Here is a 27,902-nt window from a genome sequence, read left to right as displayed (position 1 = left end):
CTAGATTCGTTGGACTTTTACATGACAGGTTTGTGTTTACAAATATAATTGAAACTTGATCAGTACATGGACATCGGCTGTGATGACAGTGCAGCAGTTGTCTGACTTGTTTAAACTTTTGGCCAGCAGGGATAGTAATCGAACTGTAAAACAGAAAACAACAACATTTGAAGACGGTAATCAAGCTAGATCAATTGCCGTTGATAATTAATACAATATCATTAAAATCAGATCTTAGTTCTCGCTACCGCTGAACAAAGGTCTGAGGACATCCTATTACGGGTCACGTCAGACCGACCTTGCGCGAACTTTGACCGACCGATAGAAAGACAAGAAGTCGACATTAGACAATCAGAAAGCAGCTTTCTCGTGCTTTACGGCACTAATTTCAAATTGGCGACTTCAAAACATATTTTGACAAATTCTAGATTACAAATTTGAAAGCTGAACAAAAGAACATTCTGGAATGGCTAATAGATGGTCTAGATTCAGTCGTTAAGCCCGTAACTATCGTTCAGAATATCCCGTGTTAAAGTTTTCAAGGTTGCATTATCAGACTTCACATTCCGAATGTCACTTTCATGATCTGGTAAGCGACGCTCTGATTGGTCGGATGAAAGGTCGTTCTGACGTGACCCCTAATGGGATGTCCTCAGAAATTGTAATTAATAATTCATAATGTTGATGCATCAATGTTCCATATATTAGTCCTGGGTTACCAAGTTCAATATATCTCCTTCATTATAGAATGAATATGTGACATTCTGGATAATCGAGGAAGCCAAATATTCCGAGGAACGTACCCAGTCCAACACACCGACGAATCCATTTTTCTGCATTGGACAAGACCCAAGGCGCAGGGCGCTATTGCTCTTCACCAAGTCACCTTGAATGTAAAGTTATCACAAATTAGATGAGAAAATAAATCGCAATCGCCAGTAATTAAGCTATGTCATAGCGGCATATAAGTAATGGGTTATAGCTAAAACGGCACCTCAGCAAAACGTCACCTGGCGAAAACGGCACCGATTGGCGAAAACGTCACCTCGCCTCAGGCGAAAACGGCTACTAATGCCTGGCGAAAACGGCACCTTATGTTTTTTTAACCTTGATAAAATAAATGATATAAAACTAACATGGTCGCTTGCAAACACCAATAATTGTGAAATGTTACAACTAGTTTACATTAGAATTTAGCCTCTACTCCAACTATTTTCCAACTTAGCCAATACGCAACTCAACTTATTGTGAAAACATAACATGCCTTGAAGTAAAATAATGAAATTAAACTCACATCGCCTCTTACAAACACTAATAATAGTGAAATGTTTAAACAAGTTTACAGTAGAAATTAGCCCCCTACTGTCCAGGACATTTTTTTTGAGGCCAAGAGAATACCCTCCTGGTAAATAGAGGTGCCGTTTTCGCCTGTCACATAGTAGCCGTTTTCGCCAAATGCGGTGCCGTTTTCGCCAGAGAAATCGGTGACGTTTTGCTGAGGTGCCGTTTTAGCCTGCACCCTAAGTAATGGTGTAGGAACAGCCAAACCGGACATGAACCCCAGGAACGGTTCACGACCTTGGGATACGATGACGCGAAATGAGTCGTACCATGGAGCTTGACCACACGGTACACCATTTCAGTCGGCTCTTACAAGAAGATCCGGGTAAGAATAGGTCTTCAGCAGCCCATGCTTGACGTAAAAGGCGACAAACGGGACCGGCTGGTCGACTCGTTAATTTGGTTGATGTATGTCATCGTATCCCAATTGTGTGGATCGATGCGCATGATGTCAATCACTAGATTGTTTGGCCCAGACTCGATTATTTACAGACCGCCATCATATAGCTGGAATATTGCCGAGTGCGGCGTTAAACAAACAAGCAAACAAACAAACAAACAAACAAAGAGCCAGCATGAATCACTGGGGGCTTTATCAGTCCCGGAATACCTGGACAACTATAACTATGGCTTGTACGTGTCTCCGTAGTCAAGTGGATAGAGCAAGGTCGGCCGCGTCATACGCTCGGCATTTAGGGCATAAAACAAGGACTGGTCGGCTGTAGGTTTACTGGTTCTGAGTAGGGTACTCATGTTAAACTGCAGCATTAAGTGCATTAATTGTGATGTTAAAACCCAATTTATCGAAAAAAAGACGTCGCCGAAATTTTTTGAAAAAAATAATTATGTTTCTGAGTAGGATACTCATGTAAAACTGCAGCACGTATCGCAATGGGCTTGCACTATGAAGGCCTATTTGTCCGGAATGGTACACGCATGCATGCACGCTGCTATGAGTGCATTAATTGTGATGTCAAACCCCAATCTATCAAAAAAAGGACGTCGCGGAATTTTTTTGAAAAAAATAATTATGCTTCAGATTTAAAAAAAGAAATTGCCTGCCACGAACATTACATTGTTGAAAGGTGTTGGTCTTAAAAATAATTATTCAGGCGCATACATTTAATAAAACATATCTGGATTTGTAGCTGTAGCGGAAACATATATAATCGTTTCTAGGTTTGTCAGCACCACACCCGTGCTCGGGGGAATGAGCAATGTCGTAAACGTCTGAGGCCTGCATCACTTTAGGCTATCCTCCCACATTAAGAAGACACACCGTGATATAACTGGAATACTGTTCTTAAGTGGCGTTAAATCCAACTCGCTCTCCCATATAATAAAAAATATCTTTTCATAAATGAATGTTTGGGGCTGGACTGGTTTGGATTGATCAAAATGTAGATATGCCAGAACGATTTAGGATTGATTTCACACGGTAATTAATTCAAATTTATTATGTGTCGTAATGGCGCACGCTTAGTACTCTATTAAATATTTCATAAGCAAAATAGTTTTTGTTCTTTGTTCAACTTCTACGACATGTCAATTAGAATTGATCGATGTTGATTTTCTTACCGAGTTCGCTAAACAAAGTACCTGTCATTAGCGACTCAAAGTCGGCAACTCTATATTATCGTGGTATCACTATATTCACTATATTCTAGTGTGATACTGTTTACATCACTTCCTGTTTTAGATTATGCATAATCAGTATCCACACAACCTAGGTTTGGTCAAGGGACTTCGTCCAATCAAATGGGTTCTTTCCTAACCAATTTTGAATAGAGGTAGGGGTAATTCCACTTCAAAAACATTCCAGAAACTATCATAAATAAGTTAACGTGTATACTTACCAGTAGCCGTGACATACCTTAATGAGCCCTGTATTCCATCAAGTGATGAAATATCTTGCTTAGATTTGCATAAGTAAACGATCGACAGGGGTGTGCGGATTACGAGATTTATCGATACCGCGATAATATAGATCCCGCGATAATATAGTCCTACTGTACTTCCAAAAGTGGTTATCTACCTTTGTCCAAAAAATAAATCAGTATTCAGGTATTAAAACAGATTTAAATATAGAAAACTATTTGTTTGAACTAATTTTAAAGAAATTCCGAGTGACGTCGGCCCGATCTCACCATCTCATTAAATCAGGTAGTACCTGTCAACTATGAAGCTTAAATAATTTCGAAGATTTATATCATTTTTCACTTGTTTGTTCATGGAATGTCGATATATAAAACAAACCTTTATCAACGATTATGTTTCAAACATCCTCACTTAACTTACGAATTACATATTTTACCTACGAATGAAGACTAAATATTATGTCATTTTTACAAAAATTGTCAACGTTCATTTTCCATAATATTTAATCTCGGAAAGCATACACATCCTCAACGACTGCATTTGATTAGTTAGCATGGTTAGTGATGTATTATAAGTTGTAGCAGGATCACGAATAGAACCCCATGTACCCCGAGTGGTCCTGGTACAGCGAATGTATCCTACCGACATGTTTAAATATGACATTGTAAAAGAATTACTCAAATTCAAAATTTTAGAAAACAGCGGTTCGATTGAGCTGAAGGTAACTTGTGCTATATCACGTGACTTTCGTTGATTCGGAAAAAGCGTGAGGCCTTTTGCATCGAAGCGGGATGTGAGAGATTTATTCTGCCTCTAAGAAATCCACTTGCTCGTGGCGGGGTATAAGGGATTTTTTTACCCGTTGCGAAATTTCTGTCCCTCCGAGGCGGGATAAATAGTATGTTATCAAGATCACGGGGAGCAATCTGATGTCATTATTCTGACAAGGAGGTATGATAATTTATATTGTACCCGTAGCTAGTTTGTATACATGTACTATGGCCTATGGTCGTCTAAGTCTTAAGAAATAAAGATTGACTGGACTGGTTACTTCTGGTTACTACTGACTTCCATGTGGGTAAAGTACATTAAACCAGTTATTAATTTCCAAAGATTTGGCAATGCTTTTGCGAAATATTGAAATAGATAGTAGGAGTTGATAAAATGCATTCCCAGCAAATTTGCATGAGATCATTCAGATACCACTTTACTCGCCTTCGGTCATCTAACACCTTGACCAATCTGACCTAATTTACAAACATATTGTCACCTCCACACGAGAGACTAATTCAAGGACCTTCTGGGGATGTCGGAAGCTGACCGTGGAGAGACCCCGAAATCACCGTCATATATCTGCATCTGGGCATCCATGATCATTAGACACAATACTAACAGAGAACCCTGAACGAAAATCAAATTAATGCGAATAGTCATACCTTTGAACTTTAAACACTAATTAGTGAACGATAACACCAAGACTGTGGACTTAAAATTCAAAGTTACAGCATGGGGTGCTAGCAGTTGGAATGCATTATGTCACTTTCCTAATGCGAGCAAGGGACACTCGCACTTTCGCATTAATTTCATGATTGACAGTTCTATATCAAATGACAGGGACTTACCGACGAGGCCGTTACTGTTGATGGTACGACCGCCATGCTCGTAGTCTATCCGGACGCTCAGTGTGTCCATTGCCTTTAAGACGACCAGTGTGTTGAACTCCCCCGACTGTCAACATCAACAACGATGACAATCATATACTGCTCTACTTTTGACAGGGATATATATTTATCTTTCCCTGATACACATTACTCATTTCATATGTCAAGTGTGTAAAGGAATAGAATGACATAGCTGACTATCCCTATGAAAACTTGAAAGGTATACATTACAACAGTCGATGGCGGGTGAAATCTCCACGTGTGGGGTGGGTTAGATGTCGCTTCTAACAGTATTTGGTGGCACGGATGACCAAGTCGCCTTAGGCGCCGCAATTCGCTTTGCAGAGTTGCGTCCCTTGGGCACGCCAGGAACTTATGATCCTGGGTTCGAATCCCGGTTCGTACCGATTATGTTTCTAGGTTTGTCAGCACCATCCTCGTGGGTTTCACCAACGATGTTAAAGCCTAAGACCTGCATCATGTCTGACTTTCCTCCCACATTAAGCTGACAGCCGTGATATAACTGGAATACTGTTCAAATCGGCGGTACACTCAACTCACTCACCGTGACGCTAACAGTATGTAATTCACACCGCGCATGACAACTCGATGGAGGAAAGCACGAACAGATGGATCTCTTAAATGTTTACCGCTTTGCTGAAACCCACGAGGACGGTATAGTTAATCACGACGAATCTCTGCTTCGAACACAATATATTCACGATATCTTTCTTTATTTAACACACCAATATTCATGATGGTTGGTTGGTTGGTTGGTTTGTTGTTTAACGCCGCACTCAGCAATAGTCCAGCTATATGACGGCGGTCTGTAAATAATCGAGTCTGGACCAGACAATCCAGTGATTAATGTCATGAGCATCGATCCACGCAATTGGGATCGATGAAATGCATCAACCAAGTCAGCGAGCCTGACCACCCGATCCCGTTAGTCGTCTTTTACGACAAGCATAGTCGCCTTTTACAGCAAGCATGGGTAATATTCATGATGTACAAGGTGGGTGGGGTAGCGTAGTGGTTGCCTGTCCTGTTGGAGGCCCGGGTTCTATTCTCCACACTGGAACTCCACGGGGCGCTGCGTTTGGTACCATGAACTGGGTTCAGTCTAGTTTGTACATCTCGCACATGAAAGTAGGATTATACCACTGGACATGCTTATCACACCTAGGTTAAGTACGTTGTCTTACCTTGAACGGCACCACTACCTCCACGCCTTGAGACATATTGTAAGTTCTCGCGCGAACTCTCACGAGGTTTTTCTTCGCGTGATTCAATTGTGTCTTGTCCAAAAAGACGAGCAGTGAGGGTTTACCGGGAGGGTCTTTGGCGTCACAGTTGGTGAGCAAAACCTAAACATATAAAGACAGAACCTATACCACTTGGAATATATACACAAAATATCGCGATTGAATAAATATACATTACATAACGAAAGTAACTACAAGTGTGCTTTAATAATTAAGTGAATTGTGTATATAATAACTTGTTTTCGTCTGTTTATGGCTGAAATAATGCCGATGAGACGTTAAATTTTAACTCACTCACTAATAATTATAAAGTGAAAACAAGCCATTCTGGCGATAAGGAATAATACTTACAGTGATGAAAAAACTTGCAAAGTGCGCATTTCAGGAAATATCCATTTTTCTAGCAATAAACATCATTGTTTTGATCACGTTGTTATAATCCCGGTAAGGTCAGGTGAAATGGGGTTTAACGTCGCTTTTAAGATTATTGCACTCATATAGCGACGTACATGCAGGCGCGAGTGTTTGTGTGACTGCTTGTACTAGTCCGGACTAATGCCGGTTTTATAGTGCTAGCCCACTGAGGTACCATGTCGCAGTTTAACATGAATACCCTACTCAGACACAGTATACTGACTCCGAGCCGACCAGTCCTTGTTTTAGGCCCTCAATGCCGCGCGGATCAGGTAACTGCGCGCGTGTCAAGTTAGCAGTGCGTGGATACAGAGACAGCTGTGAATCTGCATAAAGTTTTGTTTTGTTGGTTGTTTGTAGTTTAACGCCGCAATAGTCCAGCTATATGATGGCGGTCTGTATATAATAGAGTGTGGACCAGACAATCAAGTGATTGACATCATGACATGTATCAACCAAGTCAGCGAACCTGACGACCCGATCCCGTTAGTCGCCTCTATGGACAAGCATGGGTTGCTGAAGACCTATTCTAACCCGGATCTTCACAGGTTATTTCCAAAAGATGCTCTACTAAAAAAAGTCGGGACCACCGATTCTTTCATATTATTATAGTTAATATGTCATGGCATGATAGATTAGCTATAGTTATGTTAAAGAATCGGATGACCCTTAACTTATTTAAGTAGTTTACATGGAAGTTCGGAATAAGCGAAATTAATTGTGGTGCTGAACTTTTTTCGATTTGCATACCTAACTGCCATTCTGGGCGCAGATATAGGCACCGGTCATACCTGTTTCTTTGCCTTGGATGTAGGATCATCCTTAAATCTCATCTGAACCTGAAGATTGGGGTCAAAGGGCCTGTCTTTGAAGGTCCAGAAGATGGCCGAGGAATCTTCAGTGAAGTGCGCAAATCCCTTGTACAGATCCAGCGTCTCGCCACCGCCGATGTTATAGCGTATCACCTTGTTCTTGACGGTTTTAGAGTTAAAATCCATTGCGAATCGTGGTCTGCACCCTAGTGGTTAAACTACGTCTTTAAATAATTTGTTACTGCAGAACTGTTTAATTGGCATTGTTAGGAGGTAGTTAGTCAGTTACATCGCTTTTGTTTGACAACGGTAAAGGATCGATACAAGATGTTGCATCATGATATAATGAAGAACTTGACATAACATATCATGTCTTTATTGTTGGTGCGGGTTCGTGTGGGGGAGGAGACAATTCTGGTATCAACTGTTTTTGTGAGAATATCATTGAAGTTTATACTGAAACAATGTCTTGTCATATATATTTTTTCGATCCTTATCGGCAAACCATACAGACTGGCTTGTTGTAGCCATGCTATAAATGATCCCTAACAATATATCTATTTATATATATACATTGAAACCGTCACTCCAATCATATTTTCCGTGAAGATAATGTCACATATTAGAAATGTTTGTTTGTTTGTTTGATGTTGTTTAACGGCATATCCAGCATCATTCCAGCTATATGACGGCGGTCTGTAAATAATGGAGTATGGACCACACAATCCAGTGATTGACATCATAAGCATCGATCCACGCAGTTGGGATACGATGACATCCAAGTCAGCGAGCCTGACCACCCGATCCCGTTAGTCGCCTCTTACGACAAGCACAGTCACCTTTTACGACAAGCATGGGTTTGCTGAAGACATATTCTACCCCGGAACTTCACAGGTCGCTATTGCTAATGGGGGGCACGGGTGGCCCAGTCGTCTAAGGCGCCGCGATTCGCTGTGCAGAGTTGCGTCCCTTGGGCACGCCAGAAACCTATGATTGTGGGTTCGAATCCCGGTTCGCCTCGATTATGTTTCTAGGTTTGTCAGCACCATACCCGTGTTCGTGGGTTTCACCGAAGTGGTTAACGTCTAAGACCTGCATCACTTCGAGCTTTCCTCCCACATTAAGCTGCAAGCCGCAATATAACTGGAATACTGTTAAAAGCGGCGTTAAACCAAACTCACTCACTCACTCACTCACTATTGATAATGAAATGAAAATAAGATATAAACTACAACGTATACATAAGAAATCACCCAAAAGCAATACACATTCCAGAATAAAAGTGAATGGTATTTACAGCAAGAGACACATTACTCACATTTAAATTTGTTTTCTCCATGCACACATGTGCATGTCTTAACGTTGAAGACGGTGCCACTAGCACATGGCATGATGCTACCGGAGTAGGTGTCGAGGTAGACGGTGTTGTTGCCGGCCACTTGCTCGAAGTAACAGCCTGCTTGAAGAAATAACAAGAAGCCATGGATCTGTGACGTACACCAAGATGCCATAATCCTAACTATTAACTTGTAATACAAACTACACACCGTGTTCAATAGTCTGTCATACGGACCCTGAAGCAAATTTATCCTATGCAGCCCATGCAAGTCTATAATTGTGAGCAAGTCTAGATTACTGCAGTATCTGAAAATGAAAAAATAAATAAATAAGTCCGTACTTATATTGACACGTGTACAGTTAAACACTGTCTGTACTTATTTTGATGACTCTTACATTGCCACGTGTAGTCATACAGTCTGTACTTATATTGATGACTCTTACATTGCCACGTGTAGTCATACAGTCTGTACTTATATTGATGGCTCTTACATTGCCACGTGTAGTCATACAGTCTGTACTTATATTGATGGCTCTTACATTGCCACGTGTAGTCATACAGTCTGTACTTATATTGATGGCTCTTACATTGCCACGTGTAGTCATACAGTCTGTACTTTTATTGATTGCTCTTACCTTGATACGTGTATAGTCATGCATAGTTTGTACTTATATTGATGACTCTTACATTGCCACGTGTAGTCATACAGTCTGTACTTATATTGATTGCTCTTACCTTGATACGTGTATAGTCATGCATAGTTTGTACTTATATTGATTACTCTTACATTGCCACGTGTAGTCATACAGTCTGTACTTTTATTGATGGCTCTTACTTTGATACGTGTATAGTCATGCATAGTTTGTACGTATATTGATTACTCTTACATTGCCACGTGTAGTCATACAGTCTGTACTTTTATTGATGGCTCTTACTTTGATACGTGTATAGTCATGCATAGTTTGTACTTATATTGATTACTCTTACACTGCCACGTGTACAGTCATACATAGTATGTACTTATATCAATGTACTTTACATTGACACGACCTTACATTGACACGTGCAGTCATGCATAGTCTGTACTTATATTGATGACTCTTACATTGACACGTGTACATATTAGCCCTTTACAGTTGTGTAACTTGTCACTGACACTCATACAGGTTTTATACTCCACACTTCCACAATAGACATTGGAGGCTTATTTATGTCCCATCATTTATTATTTCTGTATGCTCATTCATTTTCTGGAAATGATAAGTTGACGATCACTTCACACGACAAATCATTGACACGCTCCGTGTAACCTTCAGATGCATCAACGGACAGCTTAAAATAATATGTACAAAAAAGTTGTCATGGATTTGTCATGGATTGATCGTTTCAATTGTCATGAGATTTGTTGCATGGCTGACTTGACAATCACGTACAGAATGATGCATCTTCCCGGGGGGTTATTAATCAGCCACATGTATTCACGATGTCATCAACATCACGATGTTCGTTCACGACTTGGCATTCTGCATTAAATGAACATGCATTTGCCATGGGAATATGCCATTACACGTTGAAAAGCAATTAATCGACCGATGAAATTGTGAAGCCTAGAGCTTGCACTGCGCGCCTGTGTCTCTCAGGGAAATATAAAAGCATAAGTTAAACCCATGATAATAAGGGAAGCCTTTTAGGGCCATTTGTTTTTCTCTTTTTTTACGTGAAATGTCAAGATGCCAACTTAAAAATTGCAAGATACCAACTTAATATTTCTGGATGGTATTTTGAAATTTCAAGATAATAAGTTGAAATTTCAAGTTAATATCTTGAAATTCCAAGTTGGTATCTTGAATTTTGAAGTTAATATCTTGAAATTTCAAGATCATCATCTTGGAATTTCAACTTAGTGTGTAACTTGAAATTTCAACATGGCATCTTATGTACAATATTTACACAAGTGGCCCTAAAAGGCTTCGGTACAATCTTGTTAAGATGAAATCCTAGTTCTCGCTACCCGCTGAGCAAACATCTGAGGACATTTGGGGTCACGTCACACCCTCCTTTCATCCAATCGATCAGAGCCATGCTTACCAGATCGCGAAAGTAACAGTCGTAATCAATTTTTTAATCATGCACCCTCTTAAAGGTTAACACGGGTTATTCCGAAGGACGGGCTCTACGACTGTTTCCGTCAAACTCATCGTCTGTCTCTCGCTTCAATGGTGCAATCAGTTGAAACAGAAAAGACTTGCCATAGCTCATGGTACGTACTGCCATACAGTATCAGACATTCCAGAATTTCCTTTGTTCAGTTTTTACATTTTGAATCGATATCTTTCAAAGCCGAGTCAGATTTAATAGGCCCATGACGTTAACTTCCGGTAGGGCCGGAAATGCTCACTAGTTTAGCGAGCGTCTGGTGTCATTGTTCTGTGGGTTTTTGAGTTTGTCACTTTTCGTTTGGAACAAATTCCTTATTTTGAGAGAAAAGAATATAAAAACCTCCAATGCACTGACGTTATATTATCTACGTTTTATGAATAGCATTTTCACGGAAAATGCCTCGTTTCGTCAATGTTCGTGAAAAATATCTGTCGACGCCCTTTTGAAGGTTCACATACTTTGCAAATGCTGCAATCGACCGATATCTGCCTGGCAGTCGCCATGTTGCTTAAAAACCGGATGTCGATTTCGTTACGCGATTTTTGTTTGGGCTATGCATATACCCATTAGGCCTGTAACCATATAACTCAGAAATGCCAACCTTGTTCGGCAAGGATGGAAGCTGGACATTTAACTCCCTTGCCTCAGGAAGATGACCATGGCCTTCTTGTTTGCTTGTTGAAAACATTTTACCGAACGATCAAGTTATATGTTTTTAATACTTCAACATGATTAGTGTGCTTCACAACTTAGAGGGTTGTGTACCTCTCTAGATCAGCGTGTCATCACAGAAGCCACCGCCAAACTTCTACGGAATTTGATCTTCTTAGAGTCTGCAGGAGATCAGCGTCCCACTGTCTTCCTATTTGATGTTATTACTGTTATACGCAGTACTATCATGTATGGTGTTCCCATACTCGACTCACCTTTCGGTTGTGCTGAGGTCAACGTCAAGGTCACAGCCAAGACCATGCCTACGGCACATCCGGTCCACACTGATGCCTGCATCCTGGAAGATACACGGACAAACATTTACCTTCCATAGCTTCTCAAATATTTTTTCTTTCTTTTCAAGGTCATACTATACATAAATATATTTTTTGATTACTTTGATTAATTTTTTATATTGTATTTTCAATATATATATATATATATATATATATATATATATATATATATATATATATATATATATATATATATATATTAATTAATTAATAAGACAGCATAACCTCTTTGAGATACATTAGATATATCAGGGAAAGTTTTCCCCGCAACTTAGGAATGCAAATGCATATATAAAACAATTGAAAGTGGATATCAACATATTTACATATTTGTATACTTTTAATTGAAACAATTTAATGTTTAAAATGAACACCCAAAGTGCGATTTGCTTACTAGAGTCGTACTGTCATCAAATCCCCCCCCCCCCCCCCCCCCCCCCCAACAAAAAAAACCCACACAAACAACAACAACAACAAAACAAACCACCCAACAAAAACAACAACAACAAAACAAGAAAGAAAAAGCAAAATAAACCAAAGAAGAAACAAAAACAAACAACATCCAAGCATCAAAACCAAACCAAACAAAACAGAAACATAACTAACCAATAACTAACATAAAGAAGCTAAACCAAAAAAACAAAAAAAATAGCGAAAAAATACCCGAAAACAAATAACCCAATAACCTTCACTTAACACGGTTGAACATTTATTCGATATACATCACTCACAAAACGACATTTTAATGTGCAAAGTGATATTGAACACTCGCATTTACAATTACTTAACTAATCAACATATCAAATCAAATCAACATACTTGTATATAATAAAATATACATCTGACAACCGCAACTGACTAAATACTGCGCTGTCTCCCAAACTCCTTCAAAGATGACAAGACAGAAGCGTGAGCTCCGTGCCTTCTGTGTATGATTTATAGGTCGGCTTGTCAGCGTGTACACTCAGTGTCAGGCTTGTAGGATAGGAACATTAAACCCATGATTGATTGGTAATCTTATGTCATATCATGTCACTGGAATTTAGTTTATAATCACTCCAAGACAGACAATTATTGATAAATGAGGTTTATTTTAAATTCCTTTTTCTGTTTCGTTTTAACCAGAGCGGTTTAATTGCGAAAGAAAATGCAGAAGGTTTCCATCAATTTCAATATATTTTGATTCATGATATTTAATAAATCATGACAAAATTTGTAAATGATTAATTGTTATTATTTTAAAATAATTTGTCCAGAAGTGAGACAAACAATGTCAGAAGTATTGAGTCTAAGCCACCGCGTTTCTATGTATTAATAATAAAGATTTAATTTGTGAAAGTTTTGTGATTTCTATCAGTTAATTTTTTAGTTTTGATGATATGTCAAGTCGGCCATCACGTCTCAGTTTATTTGATAATACATTCATCACGGGGATTTCTGTCACTGAACATTGTCATGACCGGTTGATCCAGTGCAGTCTTTAAGAAACTCAAACCGATTCATTTGTCTCCAGAGTATAACTGTCTGAGGGAGAGAATATGTCTAAAACATGAATGTGCTTTGATTTATTGATGCACCAAGTACAAAAATAGTTTGATAATTGTTTATGGTTCTGTTTATTAAATATTTCAAATGAGGATTTTAGCTTTTATCTCCCATCAATGCCAGTTGTCATATTTATAACACAATCTAGCAAAAAACTAATAAATATTAAAACACATTCCTTGCACTATTCACCACAAAATGCAATTTATATGTAACAGTTTGTCTGCTCATGTCGTTAAGTAATGAAATCACATTGATATACTTTGCCGGGCACTTTGATGGTGGCTTAAAATGAAACCAACAAGAAATCATAATGTATTTGATACAGGTGTCAGGGTTGGTGTTTTGGACGTCAAGTTTGCAATGTTTCGGTGAACCTTTTCAGCCTAAACGTTCCCGTGATTTGTGCAATTCAAAATTTCGAGTGTATACTTTCTTTTGCCTTTCAGTTTAGTTTTGTTTTTGACCTTAAGTTTGCAGTATTTCGGTAACTATTTTCAGCCTTGTAACGTTTTGATAACGTTTCTAATCTTCTTGGTCAAATCCAGTTTTCAAATGTATACTTCTTTTGCTAGGCAATTGACAGTCAGATCCAAGTAGTGGCGTCTAGAATATACCAGTAGCTTACGTACGTCTGCATGTGCATTTTAACCACTTTTTGCAGAAAAACACATTTTGCTTATCAATCATAGTTTTACCATCAAAGGCCTTATTATGTCATTCCAGAAAATATATATATGGTTGTAAAAAAATGGCTTGTTATGATGCGCGCGGTTATCCAACGCTTCGTGGAGTATTTACATCTTACTAACCAACATTTTACTCTTTTAATGGACTGCGGATGGTCGGGGGCTCGATCCCCGGCCGCGTCATACCAAAAGAAGTAAAAGGTACTTGTTGTTACCCTGCCTGGCGCTCGACATTAAGGGGCTAAAACAAGGACTGGTCGGCTCGGAGTCAGTATACTGTGTCTGAGTAGGGTATTCATGTTTAACTGCGGCATGGTATCTCAGTATGCTAGCACTATCAAATCAGCATTAGTCTGGACTAGAACAAGCAGGCACACACACACGTGCATGCACGTCGCTATGTAAAGCTACAGTCACGCAGACAATGCGACCGCGATGCAACCTCTTGGCGACTGAATTCCCTAGCGACCGACTGGCGATCGCTGAGGCCGGTGCAACTACTTCTGCCCATATTTGGAATTAGCGTGTGATCGCCGATCAATCAGCGATAGGTTTTGCAACTTGTCAGTGATTGATCGGCATCTGTTCACCCCAGATACGGCGAGATGTTTGCAACTGGTTGAGACCAATCGGTGACCAGTCAGCGAATCTTCGGTGACTTGTTGCAATGGAACGGAGACTGGTCTGTGACTAGTTGTCGATCGATCACCGATCCAAACATAATGCATATAAAAAGCGTGATTTTTTTAATCAAATCATTTCTTTGCAAGTTGTCAAGATGTTAACAGCAGAACAGTTGCTCCGCCTGCAAAGAATAAATAAAAATGCTGCAGTTGCTGCCATGATGATGTACAGAAGAATGAGAAGGAGAAGATGAAGGCAGTATTGGCTGAGATCTTGGATCGCGAGAAGGCCATAGCTAGGAGACAAGGAGGATTTGATGGCAGAGTTGGAGAGAGAAGGTCGTGGTCATTTCGTGGGCTTCCTCAGAATGGAGCCTGTCAACACCTGGCATCTCTGGCTCTTCCTCCTCATCAGGTATCTGCCTCTTCTTTTGCCTCAATTGTGGCAGACCTGTGCACCACAGCAGTTGTCTCTATTGCATCGTCTACAGTTTCTGGTTCTTTTGTTTTCCTGCCTTTACGGACCATAGTGATGAATGGAAATAATTGATGTGAACTCTCTGAGTACATATGACAAAATGATGCTGTAATGCACAGACTGGTCTTTTTATAGACGGTGACATGTTGCAAACCCAACGGCGAATGATGGACGCACGCTTGGAAACCACTTTGCAACCGATCGACAACCAGTCACCGATGAAGCGCCGGTCGATCACCGCCTCATCACTGATCAATCACCGATAGGTCGCCACAAGGTTGCAAAGGGTCAACACCTTTGTGTAGACGAAACCGATCGCCGCACAGTGGAAACAAATCTGCGATTAAAATAACACCCCGGGGACCTCTAGGAGACCAATGGATACCAATGAAACCTCTGAGCGATCAAAGCAGTCGCAGCCAGTCTTTTGTGCATGTTCAAAAGACTGGTTGCGACCGAATGGGTTTTGCGACCGCTCTGAAACCTTGTAGCGACCTCAGTGAAACCTTTCAGAGACCCATGAAACCTCACTGCGATTGTCAAATATTTTGGTCGCCAGGAGGTTGCATGGCGGTCGCATTGTCTGTGTGACTGAGGCTAAAGTGCCATAATCTTGAGCGCGACGTTCTGTATGTATGTATGTATGTATGTATGTATGTATGTATGTATGTATGTATGTATGTATGTGTATGTATGCATGCATGCATGCATGCATGCATGTATGTATGTATGTAATGATTCTCCGCTTTTTATTCTTCTATTTTTAACTATTTTACTGTAAGCGTTTACTGAAACCTTGTTTTAATTTCCTATGTGCATCTGCTCATTTCAGTTGTTATAGTTTTCTCTCTTAACTGCTTTGTCAGAATAGCTCTAAATAACTAATGTTATATTGTAACCGACGTTAAGTATTAGTTCTTGTATCTGTGGAACTGTCAAAACACGTTTTTATGAGGTAATAAATACGTTTTGTTAACAGCTGGTGTGATTAGTTGTCATGAACACGTAAACGACAGAGTGATACATTCATATCCATATATAGTAACCAGTTTTATGGTTCTGATAATATTTATTCACTTTCAGGGAACCCATATATAACTCCGTCTTTCAACAACTGAGACATACCAATCACAGACGTCAGACATTCTCCACCAGGAAACAACGCGACACATAAATGTCAGCACAACATTTCATTACTAGGTGACATATAAGAGACTCAGACACGAAGCTGTTCAAACAGTCAGTATTGTTCGTGCACATATTTTTCTATAAACGATTAAAAATATATACAACGTGAACAGCCCTTATTATGTTTGAAAACAATGTCAAATATGCTTTTATTAGGATAAGTGACAAGTCCAAATTTTACGATCGGTGACGAAAATGACATCCAATGTAATTCCCTATTTGACTTTCACCATACCGCGTTTTTATTAGGTGAGCTCATGCATTTCCTTTGCATGTGTTTTTGACTGTTGTCACCGGTGGGGTAGGATATGCTGACCATTTCACATATACGTGTCATCATTATTACTTGATGATTACTTGTCATAAAGACATGCTTACTTTTAAGTCGGAACCCAGTACTAACCTCGGCGTCACACTACTCCGGTTGTACGCCCACATTAGTGCAGACCATGATTGATCACGAAACAGATGATGTGCCATCAAGGTGTCGCCCATCTCTTCGGGACCACCCAGTATCATCACTGTTTGATAGTGATTCATAAACACACGCTCATGTCCTTGTCGGTATTGGACTCTCTACTGACAGTGGACATATTTTTTGTAGCTCTTATTTGTGTAACTACGGTATACTACGGTTATAACGAACTCAAAGGGACCACTGATATTAGTTTGATATAACAGTAGTTCGTTATAAGCATATGTACAGCAAATGGCCGGGATAAAAATATGTCCGTATATCCGTCAGTTCGTTCGTTATAAGCATGTTCGTTATAAACGTAGTTTACTGTATTATATATTGATAACACCAGGCGTTCGAGACAAGGGGAGTGTATATGTCTGAAAGACTATATCATATGTATGCTGTTTTGACCGGGTTTAATTTCACAAGCCAATTGCATGACAAGTTTCAGAGGTAAGTGAGGTTAAGATTGAAAGTTTCTTCAGAAAGGAAAGGAACAGAACAGAACATAATTAAATGGTACACAGGCCCTACATTCTTATAAGTATGTACACATTAGTCATTCACGCATAGGTTTGGTTAGAATTTAAAATTATTCAGTTTTGGGGTACACTTTTGTGAGAGCTTTGTCCAGGTGTTATTTTGACAGGGGATGTCCAAACAGAAGTTCAGCAGGAAAACAACAACATTTGAATTGTTATGATTTTAGCCATATATTATATCTAATACAAACAATACAAGGGGACATTGTACTGCACCTTGGGTTATTTCAGCTGAAGTGTATTTCAATGCGGATGGGGTACCATTTGCCAAAAACCCATTTTGTTTATTGAAGATAAATAGAAATGTAATTTTTTTCAACCATGGTAAGAGTTATCGAATAATCTATATTTTCAAGTTTATATAATATTCCTCTATGCAAAACTCCATAGGATTTCTGTAGAGACATCACAGATTATCATACAATAGAATTCATGTTTGTCAACATAAGAAAGAATGTTATCAGAAAGTTCAAGTAATGTCGAGACTGGGGTGTGTCCTGGAACAAATCCGGATTGTAACTTTTATAAAAACTGATTTATATGAAAATGGTTGTGGAAGTGTTTCAAAATAAGTCTCACCAATATCTTCCTTAGTATGGATAATAAACCTATTATAATATAATAATACTTTGAGGGAATGGATTTGTCTTCTTTCTTCACAACGGCATGACGTGGCTATTTTCCAGGGGTTTGAGTGAGAGAGTGAGTGAGTATGGTTTTACACCGCTTTTAGCAATATTCCAGCAAAATCACGGCGGGGGACACCAGAAATGGGCTTCACACATTGTACCCATGTCGGGATTCGAACCCGGGTCTTCGGCGTGACGAGCGAACGCTTTAACCACTAGGCTACCCGACCGCCCCCCAGGGGTTTGAACCACGACAGTGAGTTGACCTTGACAATGGATGGTGACTCCACTTGACCTCTCAACTGTCTGTGTATGTACAACTGACGTTACCAAAGACGTTAGATATTGTGTTGACGTAACGGAGACTCGTACTCGCAACCATACATCCTGGTTATATAGAAGCGTCGACGTTCAAGATGCACGCCCAGTTCCGTTGTAACGGTAACTCATTTTTAAATTCTTGTATATGTAAATCCTTTGATATTAATTTGTAATTTGTAAATCCAACGGTTTGAACGGAAGCAACATACAGTCCAGTTTATGGAGTCTCCACTAATATATGAAACACATTTGAGCCATCATAACACAGCGTTAACACAGTAATGCGTTGATTTCATACGCACAGCCCGTGAGTTCGATTCTCATCAGGGTACACCACACGATGGTCAATGTCCACGTGCTCCTCTGAGAGATATGTAACGAAGGCACCCTTTTAATAAAATGGCAACTACATAAAACCCAGCACTAAAATCCCCGCAAAACATACCTGTGTGTAGTACTGCCGTTTGTCTGTGCTGGCCGCCTTCCTTGCTTCCCGTACTTAGGTTTGTCAGTGAGAGGAATGCACAGTTGAACTTCTAAAAACTACTCACTTGTGTATGTGGGTCGTGCTTGACGTTGCACAGCTCCCCCTAGCGGCCTCGCTCAGGTCTTAATCAGCCTATTATATACCCTCGTACATCACATAAGGTGACTGACAAGGGATGACGTACATTGACATCGTGTGTGTTGTCATAGTGACAGACAAGATTGATACCTGTCTAATAATATAAGCTGCCCCCATGAGTAAGTTGGCGCACCTTGAACACTTTTTTGAGTTTGAAAAAGTTATGAAATATTGCTTTTATATCCACTTAATATTATATTTCTCTGTTTGATGTTCAGTTTTAATTGATTGCTCTTAAGAAAAAGGTATTGTTTGTACATGACACTGGATGTCACATCATCAGTTTCGTGATCAATCATGGTCTGTTCTTATGGGGGCGTACAACCGGAGGAGAGTGACGCTCAGGTTAGTAATGGGAATCCATAGTAACAAAAGCGACCAAACCCTTTCCATAATGAAAAAGGTCCACTGTGGGTTCCGATTTAATAGTACGCATGTCTTTATGACAAATGATCACCAATGATCCAGGTGTTTGCGAAATGGACCCGCCCAAAAGGGGACAACCGTCACAAACGCATGCAAAGGCAAGTCAGTTGTTCACCTGAAAAAAAACCACGGGAACAAATGGTAGGAAATTTTATCGGACACCAATTTTATCACTGATGCGTTTTATTTGAAAATGTACTTTACATGTCTACCATAAACTGTTTAAAAGCTTTATTAAGGTCTTGAATGTTGTAACCCCGATCAAACATTTTTTGGACAAGACTGATATACCACTTTTTGAAATCGTCGTAGAAGGAGTATGCTCAATTGTACCAAAACAGTTCTGAAATGTGGACATCAAAGAAGGAGCTGCTTGAATATTTCTCGACATAAAGGGAAGTTGGCTGTTGGAAATTTGATGTCACCCCTCCTGTCTTGTGGGGAGGTTTTGTCAGTCTGAATCTTTGTGTATATATTTGTGCTTATATCTAAACGCTTTGCACACAGGTGTTACAGGTGGCGGACGGGTTCCACACGAGTGACCAACGGGTTGCACACGGGTTGCGTCACGCGCTGCCCATGCTTGTAAGGGGAATGGACTTCTGGCCAGTAGTGTATCTAAGCGTGAAACAGATGAGGCGATTTCACAGGATCGGGTGGGTAAATCAGCAGAATGCTATTTGACCATTATTCTGAACGATATTTGATCATCGATATACAAGAACAAGAACTTTAGTTTTTGCTTCAAAAAGCTAAAGTTCTTGTCAAAATCCCCTTGTGCTGATTGTGCTAATCCAAGCAGAACCACTAGTTCATATGCATCACGAAACAAAACAGAAGGAAGAACACAATAGATGATATTTGCTTATATTTTAAAAAAAAACATGTGCTGAAGTTTGAAGATAGAGATGTAACTATGTCTGTGGTCACCACGTTATTTGACAAATGTCCCATGGTCAAGGAATGAAGTGTGTCCTAAAGTTTGAAGTGTTGGATTGTGGTATATAGTGTGGAAAAATCAAATGTTTTGACAGAATAGAACTTTCTTGTCTGAGATTACAAACATTCAAGCTAATCCTTTGAAATTTTGAGAACCCACATGGTATTTATTCCACTTGCATATTTTCCATGAGTATGGAGAAAATCATTCTTAGATTGTATTATCGTTATTCTTTGAGGTAGGGATTTGGTGGTACATTTGCTGGACCCTGCAATATATTTTTCTTTGTATCTATTTGTATAGAGGTTAAATTAGACCTCAACTCAAGTGAGAAGAGAAATAGGTATTACATGACCTTGACCTATGAAAACATCTGGCAAGAGAAATCTGGACATATGTTTTAGTTCGGATGGTTCAGGGGACATCTGTGACCTTGGCTTTCGCCAAGATGTGCACGACCAGTAGAACAGCGACTGGTGGCACCACCATGGTGCATTACATTGAATCATGAAAGTAGGTTCGAACCCCAGGATCGGACTGATTATGATCCTTGGTTTTTGAGCACGATACCAGTACTGTGTGTATCATCAAAGTGGTACGATCTGCATCAAGTAGGGCTTTCCTTCCACATCAAGCTGAAATACTGTTGCCACAAGCGGCGTTAAACAATACTCAACCACTCAATGGTTTAACTACAAATGAACGATAGATACAAAGACTTTCTCATGATTAACAAACATACTGTTATTTGGTATATACAGTTGAAAAGTTAACTGAATTAAGAATGATGACTTATATCAACGGGGAATTCACCGTGTATCTTGATGTACGTGCATGCACGCACACACACACACATATAAGCGTGTGTGTGGCAGCTTGTGCTAGTCTGGACTAACGGCGGTTGTATTGTTCTATGCAATTCAGATACCAATGAGGTGAAATGGGGTTTAACGTCGCGTTCAAGATTATTGCACTCACATAGCGATTTTTATAGTTCCGCAGTTTATCATAAATACCCCGCTCAGACACAGTATACTGACTCCAAACCGACCAGTCTTTGTTTTGGCCCCTTAATGTGTGCACCAGGCAGGGTAACAACAAGTACCATATTTTAACGTCTTTTCGTATGACGCGGCCAGGGAATCGACCCCTCGACCTTCAGGTCTCCATGCAGACGCTATATCCACAACCCCACAGACGCTCTTCATTATACGTTGTGACACAACTACCTTATTCTCGAAAGTGTCCCACAGCCACATTGAGAATAGAATAAATCTAAACTCGTGGAACCTTCCATGTTTATTCATGACCTTTTGTTTGACGAATTCTGCCTTGGGTGATATGAGTGAGTATGCCATGTAAAGTTAAATGGAGACATCTTTTTTGAAAAAAAAAGTTCAAGAGAAGTTTATTGTTGCTACAAAAAAAATCAAATGATTCATCCGCCATTTACATATTTCATATTAATGTTTGAGACATGAGCAATTAAATTCTTGTGAATCTTACATTTTAATACATTCTAAATATTTCTGACAAAGCTTAGAACATGACGCATGCCTCGTTTCATGTGTTCAACAGTCGTTTCATGTGTTCAACAGGTCATATTTTTAGGAGAAATTATGAGCAGTATCAAAAGTTGACACCACATCGTCCTTAAAACCATAGAATACACTTCACCCATCCTTCGTGACCCCCACATTGAGTTCACAAACCTACTGTCACGGCTTGCTGTACCAACACCAAGTGTCCAGATGCTCGTGAAAAGAGTGCCTGTACTTTCCCACCAGGTCCCGCCCTGAGGGAAGGTAATCTCAACACCAAGGTGAGGTGAGGTGAGGTGAGGTGAGGTGAGGTGAGTACCCCCCCATCACATCCCTTCAAAGCGGCTGAAACATATCATCTTGAACATTTTAAATTTGAAAACACATTCTTTCCTTACATCCCTAATACGTCACGGGTGTCGTGGGCTCCTTCGTCACGTGTTTCGGGATTGACGGACTGATTATCTACAGTTATACAGAAATTAACATGGTCACAGACATAGTTCTTCAACATTCATACGTGGATGGTGTATATGCCTCGTTATTATGCTTGTATATTTAGAGGGATAACCCCAGTGGCTGCCCGTGATTGTCGTAGACACGTGCCAGGTGCAGACTGGCATATCAATGTCACGAAAATGCACGATCTTCGTTACAGATACATAAATTAAAAGAAAAACCCTTGCACGTGCGCCTCTTGTAACATTTCGCCATTGAATCGAAATAGATCCGTTTTGGATGAACGGGTTGTCAAAACACTTAAGCTCCTTATTCATCACCATCTTCATTCTTTCTTAATACAATTTGATTAAAAATTTAAATTTGACAAGTCGTGATTTGGTTCGCCACTACGAAATAAATCAGTCAATGATTTTACAAAAATCCTTATTTATAGATTATTATTTCTGTTTGTTGAGGACAATAGACAATGTTTGACTGTAATATTAGCAACAGTTATCCATTGATTGAGTGGCACGTGACAGTGACAATGACAGACAGCAATGTTTTGCTATATACAAGGTACATATGTCGCCAGTCGATCCGTGTTGTACACGCCAGTCTTGAGTGAGTGAGTGAGTGAGTGAGTGAGTGAGTTGAGGGTTACGCCGCGTTTGAATAGCACTATGCCCCAGCAATACAACGGAGTGGGAAACTAGAAAAGGCGTCGCACATTTTACCCATGGTAGGAGACGAACTGTTGTGTGTGTGATGGGGCAACAAGGATACCCCACCTCCCCTTGTCAGTCTTGAAGACACCCGATCACTTTCAAATATTTCTACACACTTGTTTGTTTGTTTGTTTGTTGTTTAACGCCGCACTCAGCAATTCATGGCGGTCTGTAAATAATCGAGTCTGGACCAGACAATCCAGGGATTAATCTGCGCAATTGGGATACGATGACATGATGCCATGCATCAACCAAATCAGCGAGCCTGATCACCCTCTTTAGACGAACATGAGTTTCTGAAGATCATTTCTAACCTTCATCTTCACGGGTCGTAAGTACTTGCGACAGATAAATATGTTTTCCAAGATATTTTTTTTATTCTTCTCCCAGGCCAGTATTATATACTAAATGAGCTATGTGTTATAGCTAAAGGCCAGTGTTAAATATAGTGAGTGAGTATGGTTTAACGCCGCTTTTAGCAATATTCAAGCAATATCTCGGCGGGGGACACCAGAAATGGGCTTCACACATTGTACCCATGTCGGGAATCGAACCCGGGTCTTCGGCGTGACGAGCGAACGCTTTAACCACTAGGCTACCCGACCGCCCCGTGTTAAATATAGCGATAGCATCCGGGCATAATCAAAATACATGTAAGGCCAGACCTTTCTGTTGGTTTTCGGCTTTGGGCTCCAAAATTCAGTTTGATGGGTACATTTTTTTCCAATTTCCAATTATTTTGCTTTGATTTCCTCAAAATGTTAGATAGAAAAAAATAAAGTGGAGACGTAAATTGTTAAGACATTTGTTCCAATAGTTTTTTAATAATAGTATATCAATTTATTTATATTGACAACGACAGAAAATGAGTTTCTTTTAACATTGTACTTATACGTATGGCCTCAGCATTGGAAACGGTGGATAACAAAACTGCTAATCTCGTTGCAAAATGTCACTGATTCACTCACCATGATAATAAATAAATGCGTCAAAACCCTTTCCATATTCATCAGAAATATCTGCCAAAAACAGAGTCTATTGTACGATTCCGACTATATTATAAGCACGCGTCTAAAAATCAACTTTAAAAAGCGATGATACCAGCTGTTCGCAAAAGGCGATCGTATCCTGCTCCACCAGTTGTCCCCGCAACAAACACATGCAAAGGCAGTCAATTATTCGCAAACAAACAAGGGAACATATGGTACAAATCAATATAGGAAAATGCATCGGACACCATTTTTCTCACTGATGTGTCAAATTTGGAAATGTCCTTCACGTGTCTACCATTAAACGAAATACCGGGACCTGTTTGAACTGGACAGTCTGGTGATGCGCCCCTCGCCCAAGGGCTATATCATACCACAGTGGCATCGGGACCACCTGTATACGTCCATTCAGGAAACGACAGTCAGGGCTATCATTTGGGAGTTGATGGAGCTCTCTCCGAGAATCGTGTTACCATGTCAAGTAGACATATCTATTGTCCCTTCTTGGTGACCGGCAACACGTGTTGTTACTGGATGTCACAAGGATATCGAAGACAAAGAGCAGTATTATGATGAGCCAGAGTCCAATACAGTCCCAGGACGTTTATCGAAATACAAACGACTAAAGGTTTTCCGATAATCATAAGAAATCTCTCCTAAAAGCAGACTCCATTGTACGATTCATAATATACGAGGGCCATTCAATATATAACCAGCCTAAGCTATTTATCAGATCTTAACGGTTGTATGCTCGTCACGTGCTTTGCACCAATGTATGTGCACCACGTGCATAGACAAAGTTTCACTGAGGAAATTGTATTTGAAGTCACACACGTGATCTATAAAGATGGCAAGGGTAGATTCTGCCAAATGTTCGTCAAAGGTTGAATACAGGGCTGGTATTAGGTACCTATACTTAAAAGGGAAACCGGGAAAGGAGATATTTATGGTGACAGTGCACCTTCGTATGCACAGGTCAAATTCTGGGTTGCAGAATTTAAGAGGGGTCGGGTGAACCTGGAAGATGAGCCACGCCCTGGCAGGCCTGTAGAGGTGACCAATGACCAAACCAGTGAAGCTGTGAGACAACTGGTTGTCAAAGACAGGCGAATGAAGGTGTCAGAAATGGCCAACGCCTTAACCATTTCAGAGGGAAGTGTCCACACCATTTTGCATGATCGTCTGGGTATGAGGAAGCTGTCTGCCCGATGGGTCCCGAAATGTCTGAGTTATGATCAGAAGGCTGTACGTGCGTCAATGTGTCAGGCACTTTTGACGCAATGCAGTCAGGATGCAGACAACTTTATGTGGAGAATTGTTACTGGTGATGAAACCTTGGTACACCACTATGACCCAGAAACCAAAGAACAGAGTAAACAGTGGACTGGCTTTGCTTCACCCCGTCCCAAAACGTTTAAGACTCAACCATCGGCTGGCAAAGTCATGGCAACCATCTTTTGGGATACCAAAGGGGTCTTGCTCATTGACTACTTGCCACGTGGCCAGACTATTACTGGAGAGTACTACTCCGATCTCCTGGACCGTTTGCGGACTGCTATTCTTGCCAAACGTCGTGGAAAGATCACAAAAGGTGTGCTGCTCCAATATGATAATGCCAGAGTGCACACCTGTCGACTTGCGGTTGCCGCAGTGAAGCGGAACGGGTTCAAAGTATTGCCTCATCCACCTTACTCACCAAACCTGGCACCAAGCGACTACTTTCTCTTCCCAAACTTGAAGAAAGAACTGCGTGGACATAATTTCCGGTCCGATGATGAACTCACGACAGCAGTGGAGGGGTGGTTACACGAACAACCCCATGGTTTCTATCACAACGGGCTTTTAGCTCTCGCACATCGCTGGACAAAGTGCATAGACCTCAATGGTGGTTATGTGGAAAATGAAGAAGTGAGGAGCAGTAGCAAATAGGTTAGGCTGGTTATATATTGAATGGCCCTCGTAGCATGAGTATATGTTTATGAATCGCTGTCAGATAGTGATGATAGCAGGCGTTGCGAAAAGGTGAGCATCCTTCCCCACCCGTGGCATCCGTCACAAACACATGCAAAGGCAAGTCAAATGGTTAATCACGAAAACATATGGTACAAGTCAAAACAGCGAATGGCATTATTCATATTTTTGTCACCGAAGCGTCAAATTTGGAAATGTCCTGTACATGTCTACTGTGTCTAAGTTTAACATCTTGGCCAAATCCTCGTGTTATATTTTGCCAGTCAGTCAGATATTTCAGATTAGTTGCGTAACGACCAGCAAGAAGCTTAAGGAAAGCATAATTGGTACCCATGGGGATGACTACTTCTTGCCTAAATGACTTATCCCCAAATTCCATATATATTTTATCAATGAGGAAGTCCAACATTTCAAATATTGTTTTCTCGGTACACTTTTGATTTAATGTTTGGAAACAATTGTCCTGAACCTGTGTTTGTTTGGTGTTTAACACTGCAATATTCCAGCTATATGACGGCGGTCTGTGAATAATCGAGTCTGAACCATACAATCCAGTGATCATTGATCATGAGCATCGATCCACGCAATTGGGATACGATGACATGCATCAACCAAGTCAGCGAGCCTAACCACCCGATCCCGTTAGTCGCCTCTCACGACAAGCATAGTTGCTTTTGACGGTAAGCATGGGTTGCTGAACACCTATTCTACCCCGATACTTCACGGATCCCTGGACCTTTGAGGTAGAGATGCAAGTATGACGATGGTCACCACGTTTGGAGCATCATGCCCCATGGGTCAAAGAATTTGTTCCCCGGGCTTGCCGTGCATGATAGTGATGCACAAAGTTTAAAAATCAAATGTTTTGACAAAATTGAACTTGGTTCTTTTCTGAGATTGCAAAAATCAAACAAATCATTTGAGTTTTTGAGAATCCACATGGTATTCATTACGGAATTAGTTTTTCTTGCAATTTCAAGATAGTAAGTTGATTTTTCAAGATACTAAGTTGAAATTTCAAGATACTAAATTGAATTTTTTAAGTTAAAATCATACAATTTCAACTTATTATCTTGAAATTTGAACTTTGTATATATCTTGAAATTTGAACTTTGTATATATCTTGAATTTCAAGTTAGTCATTCCAGCCTAGCATCTTGAAATTTTAACGTTGCATCTTAACATTTCAACTTATTATCTTGAAATTTCAACTTGGTATGTATCTTGAAATTTCAACATAGCATCTCACCGCCTCCGTGGTCTAGTGGTAGAGCGTCCACCCGGAGAGCAGAAGGTCCGGGGTTTGATCCCCGGCTGCGTCATACCAAAAGACGTTAAAAGATGGTACTTGTTGGTATCCTGCCTGGTGCTCGGCATTAAAGATAGGACTTTAATGAAGGACTGGTCGGCTCGGAGTCAGTATCCTGCGACTGATTTTAAAACTGCTACTTGGTATCTCACTTGATTAGAACAACAAAACCAACATTTGTCCAGACTATCAAAAGCAGTCACACACATACACGCACACACACACACGCACGCACACGCACACACACGCACACACACGCACGCACGCACGCACGCACGCACACATACACGTGCATGCACGTCCCTATGTAAGTGCAATAATCTTGGACGCGACGTTGAAACCAATTTCACCTCACCTCAACACAGTATCTTGAAATTTGAACTTAGTATCTTGAAATGTCAAGATTAAAACAAAAACAAAACAAAAAAACAAATGACCCTAAAAGGCTGCAATTAATTCAGCTGATGATGTAACACCTTATTACATAGGACAATGTTTTAGTTCCCCATCAGGCATTCAGTACACCATCTTACAGTCAACCTGGAAATGGGCAGTTCTCTATTTAGTGTCACTACGATAA

General features: G+C 40.2%; 2 protein-coding genes across 3 annotated transcripts; one reads left to right on the top strand and one right to left on the bottom strand.

Moving 5' to 3' along the window:
* LOC124131143 lies at positions 1-18,967 on the bottom strand. 2 transcript variants are annotated; one of them, XM_046494236.2, is made up of 8 exons: positions 18,798-18,967; positions 11,797-11,879; positions 8,690-8,830; positions 7,351-7,577; positions 6,086-6,247; positions 4,842-4,947; positions 804-886; positions 1-143 (listed from the first exon to the last, which is right to left on the bottom strand). In XM_046494236.2, exons 2-8 carry the CDS (start codon positions 11,876-11,878, stop codon positions 111-113), a joined length of 834 nt encoding a protein of 277 aa, XP_046350192.1. In that variant the 5' UTR covers position 11,879; positions 18,798-18,967; the 3' UTR covers positions 1-110. The 2 variants fall into 2 exon arrangements, with proteins under 2 accessions (XP_046350192.1, XP_046350193.1); XM_046494237.2 differs by having other exon boundaries at positions 8,690-8,827.
* On the top strand, positions 14,985-25,971 carry LOC125374691 (histone-lysine N-methyltransferase SETMAR-like). Its single transcript, XM_048385941.1, has 2 exons — positions 14,985-15,149; positions 25,018-25,971. Exons 1-2 carry the CDS (start codon positions 14,985-14,987, stop codon positions 25,969-25,971), a joined length of 1,119 nt encoding a protein of 372 aa, XP_048241898.1.
* The last annotated feature ends 1,931 nt before the right edge of the window (positions 25,972-27,902 follow it).

This window comes from Haliotis rufescens, unplaced genomic scaffold (assembly GCF_023055435.1).
Source record: "Haliotis rufescens isolate VD_foot unplaced genomic scaffold, xgHalRufe1.0.p SCAF_10, whole genome shotgun sequence".
In the NCBI taxonomy this organism is placed as follows: domain Eukaryota; kingdom Metazoa; phylum Mollusca; class Gastropoda; order Lepetellida; family Haliotidae; genus Haliotis; species Haliotis rufescens.
The sequence above is the reverse complement of the archived record's forward strand: the minus strand, read 5'-3'. Positions and strand labels throughout refer to the sequence as shown.

Coding starts and splice junctions, on each gene's coding strand:
- LOC124131143 (XM_046494236.2), bottom strand. CDS start 11,878: ATGCAGGCATCAGTGTGGACCGGATGTGCCGTAGGCATGGTCTTGGCT. Junction 7,578..8,689: donor TGGAGAAAACAAATTTAAAT/GTGAGTAATGTG, acceptor TTTAACCACTAG/GGTGCAGACCACGATTCGCA. Junction 144..803: donor TCGTCGGTGTGTTGGACTGG/GTACGTTCCTCG, acceptor TCTGTTTTACAG/TTCGATTACTATCCCTGCTG.
- LOC125374691 (XM_048385941.1), top strand. CDS start 14,985: ATGAAGGCAGTATTGGCTGAGATCTTGGATCGCGAGAAGGCCATAGCT. Junction 15,150..25,017: donor TGGCTCTTCCTCCTCATCAG/GTATCTGCCTCT, acceptor TCGTATGCACAG/GTCAAATTCTGGGTTGCAGA.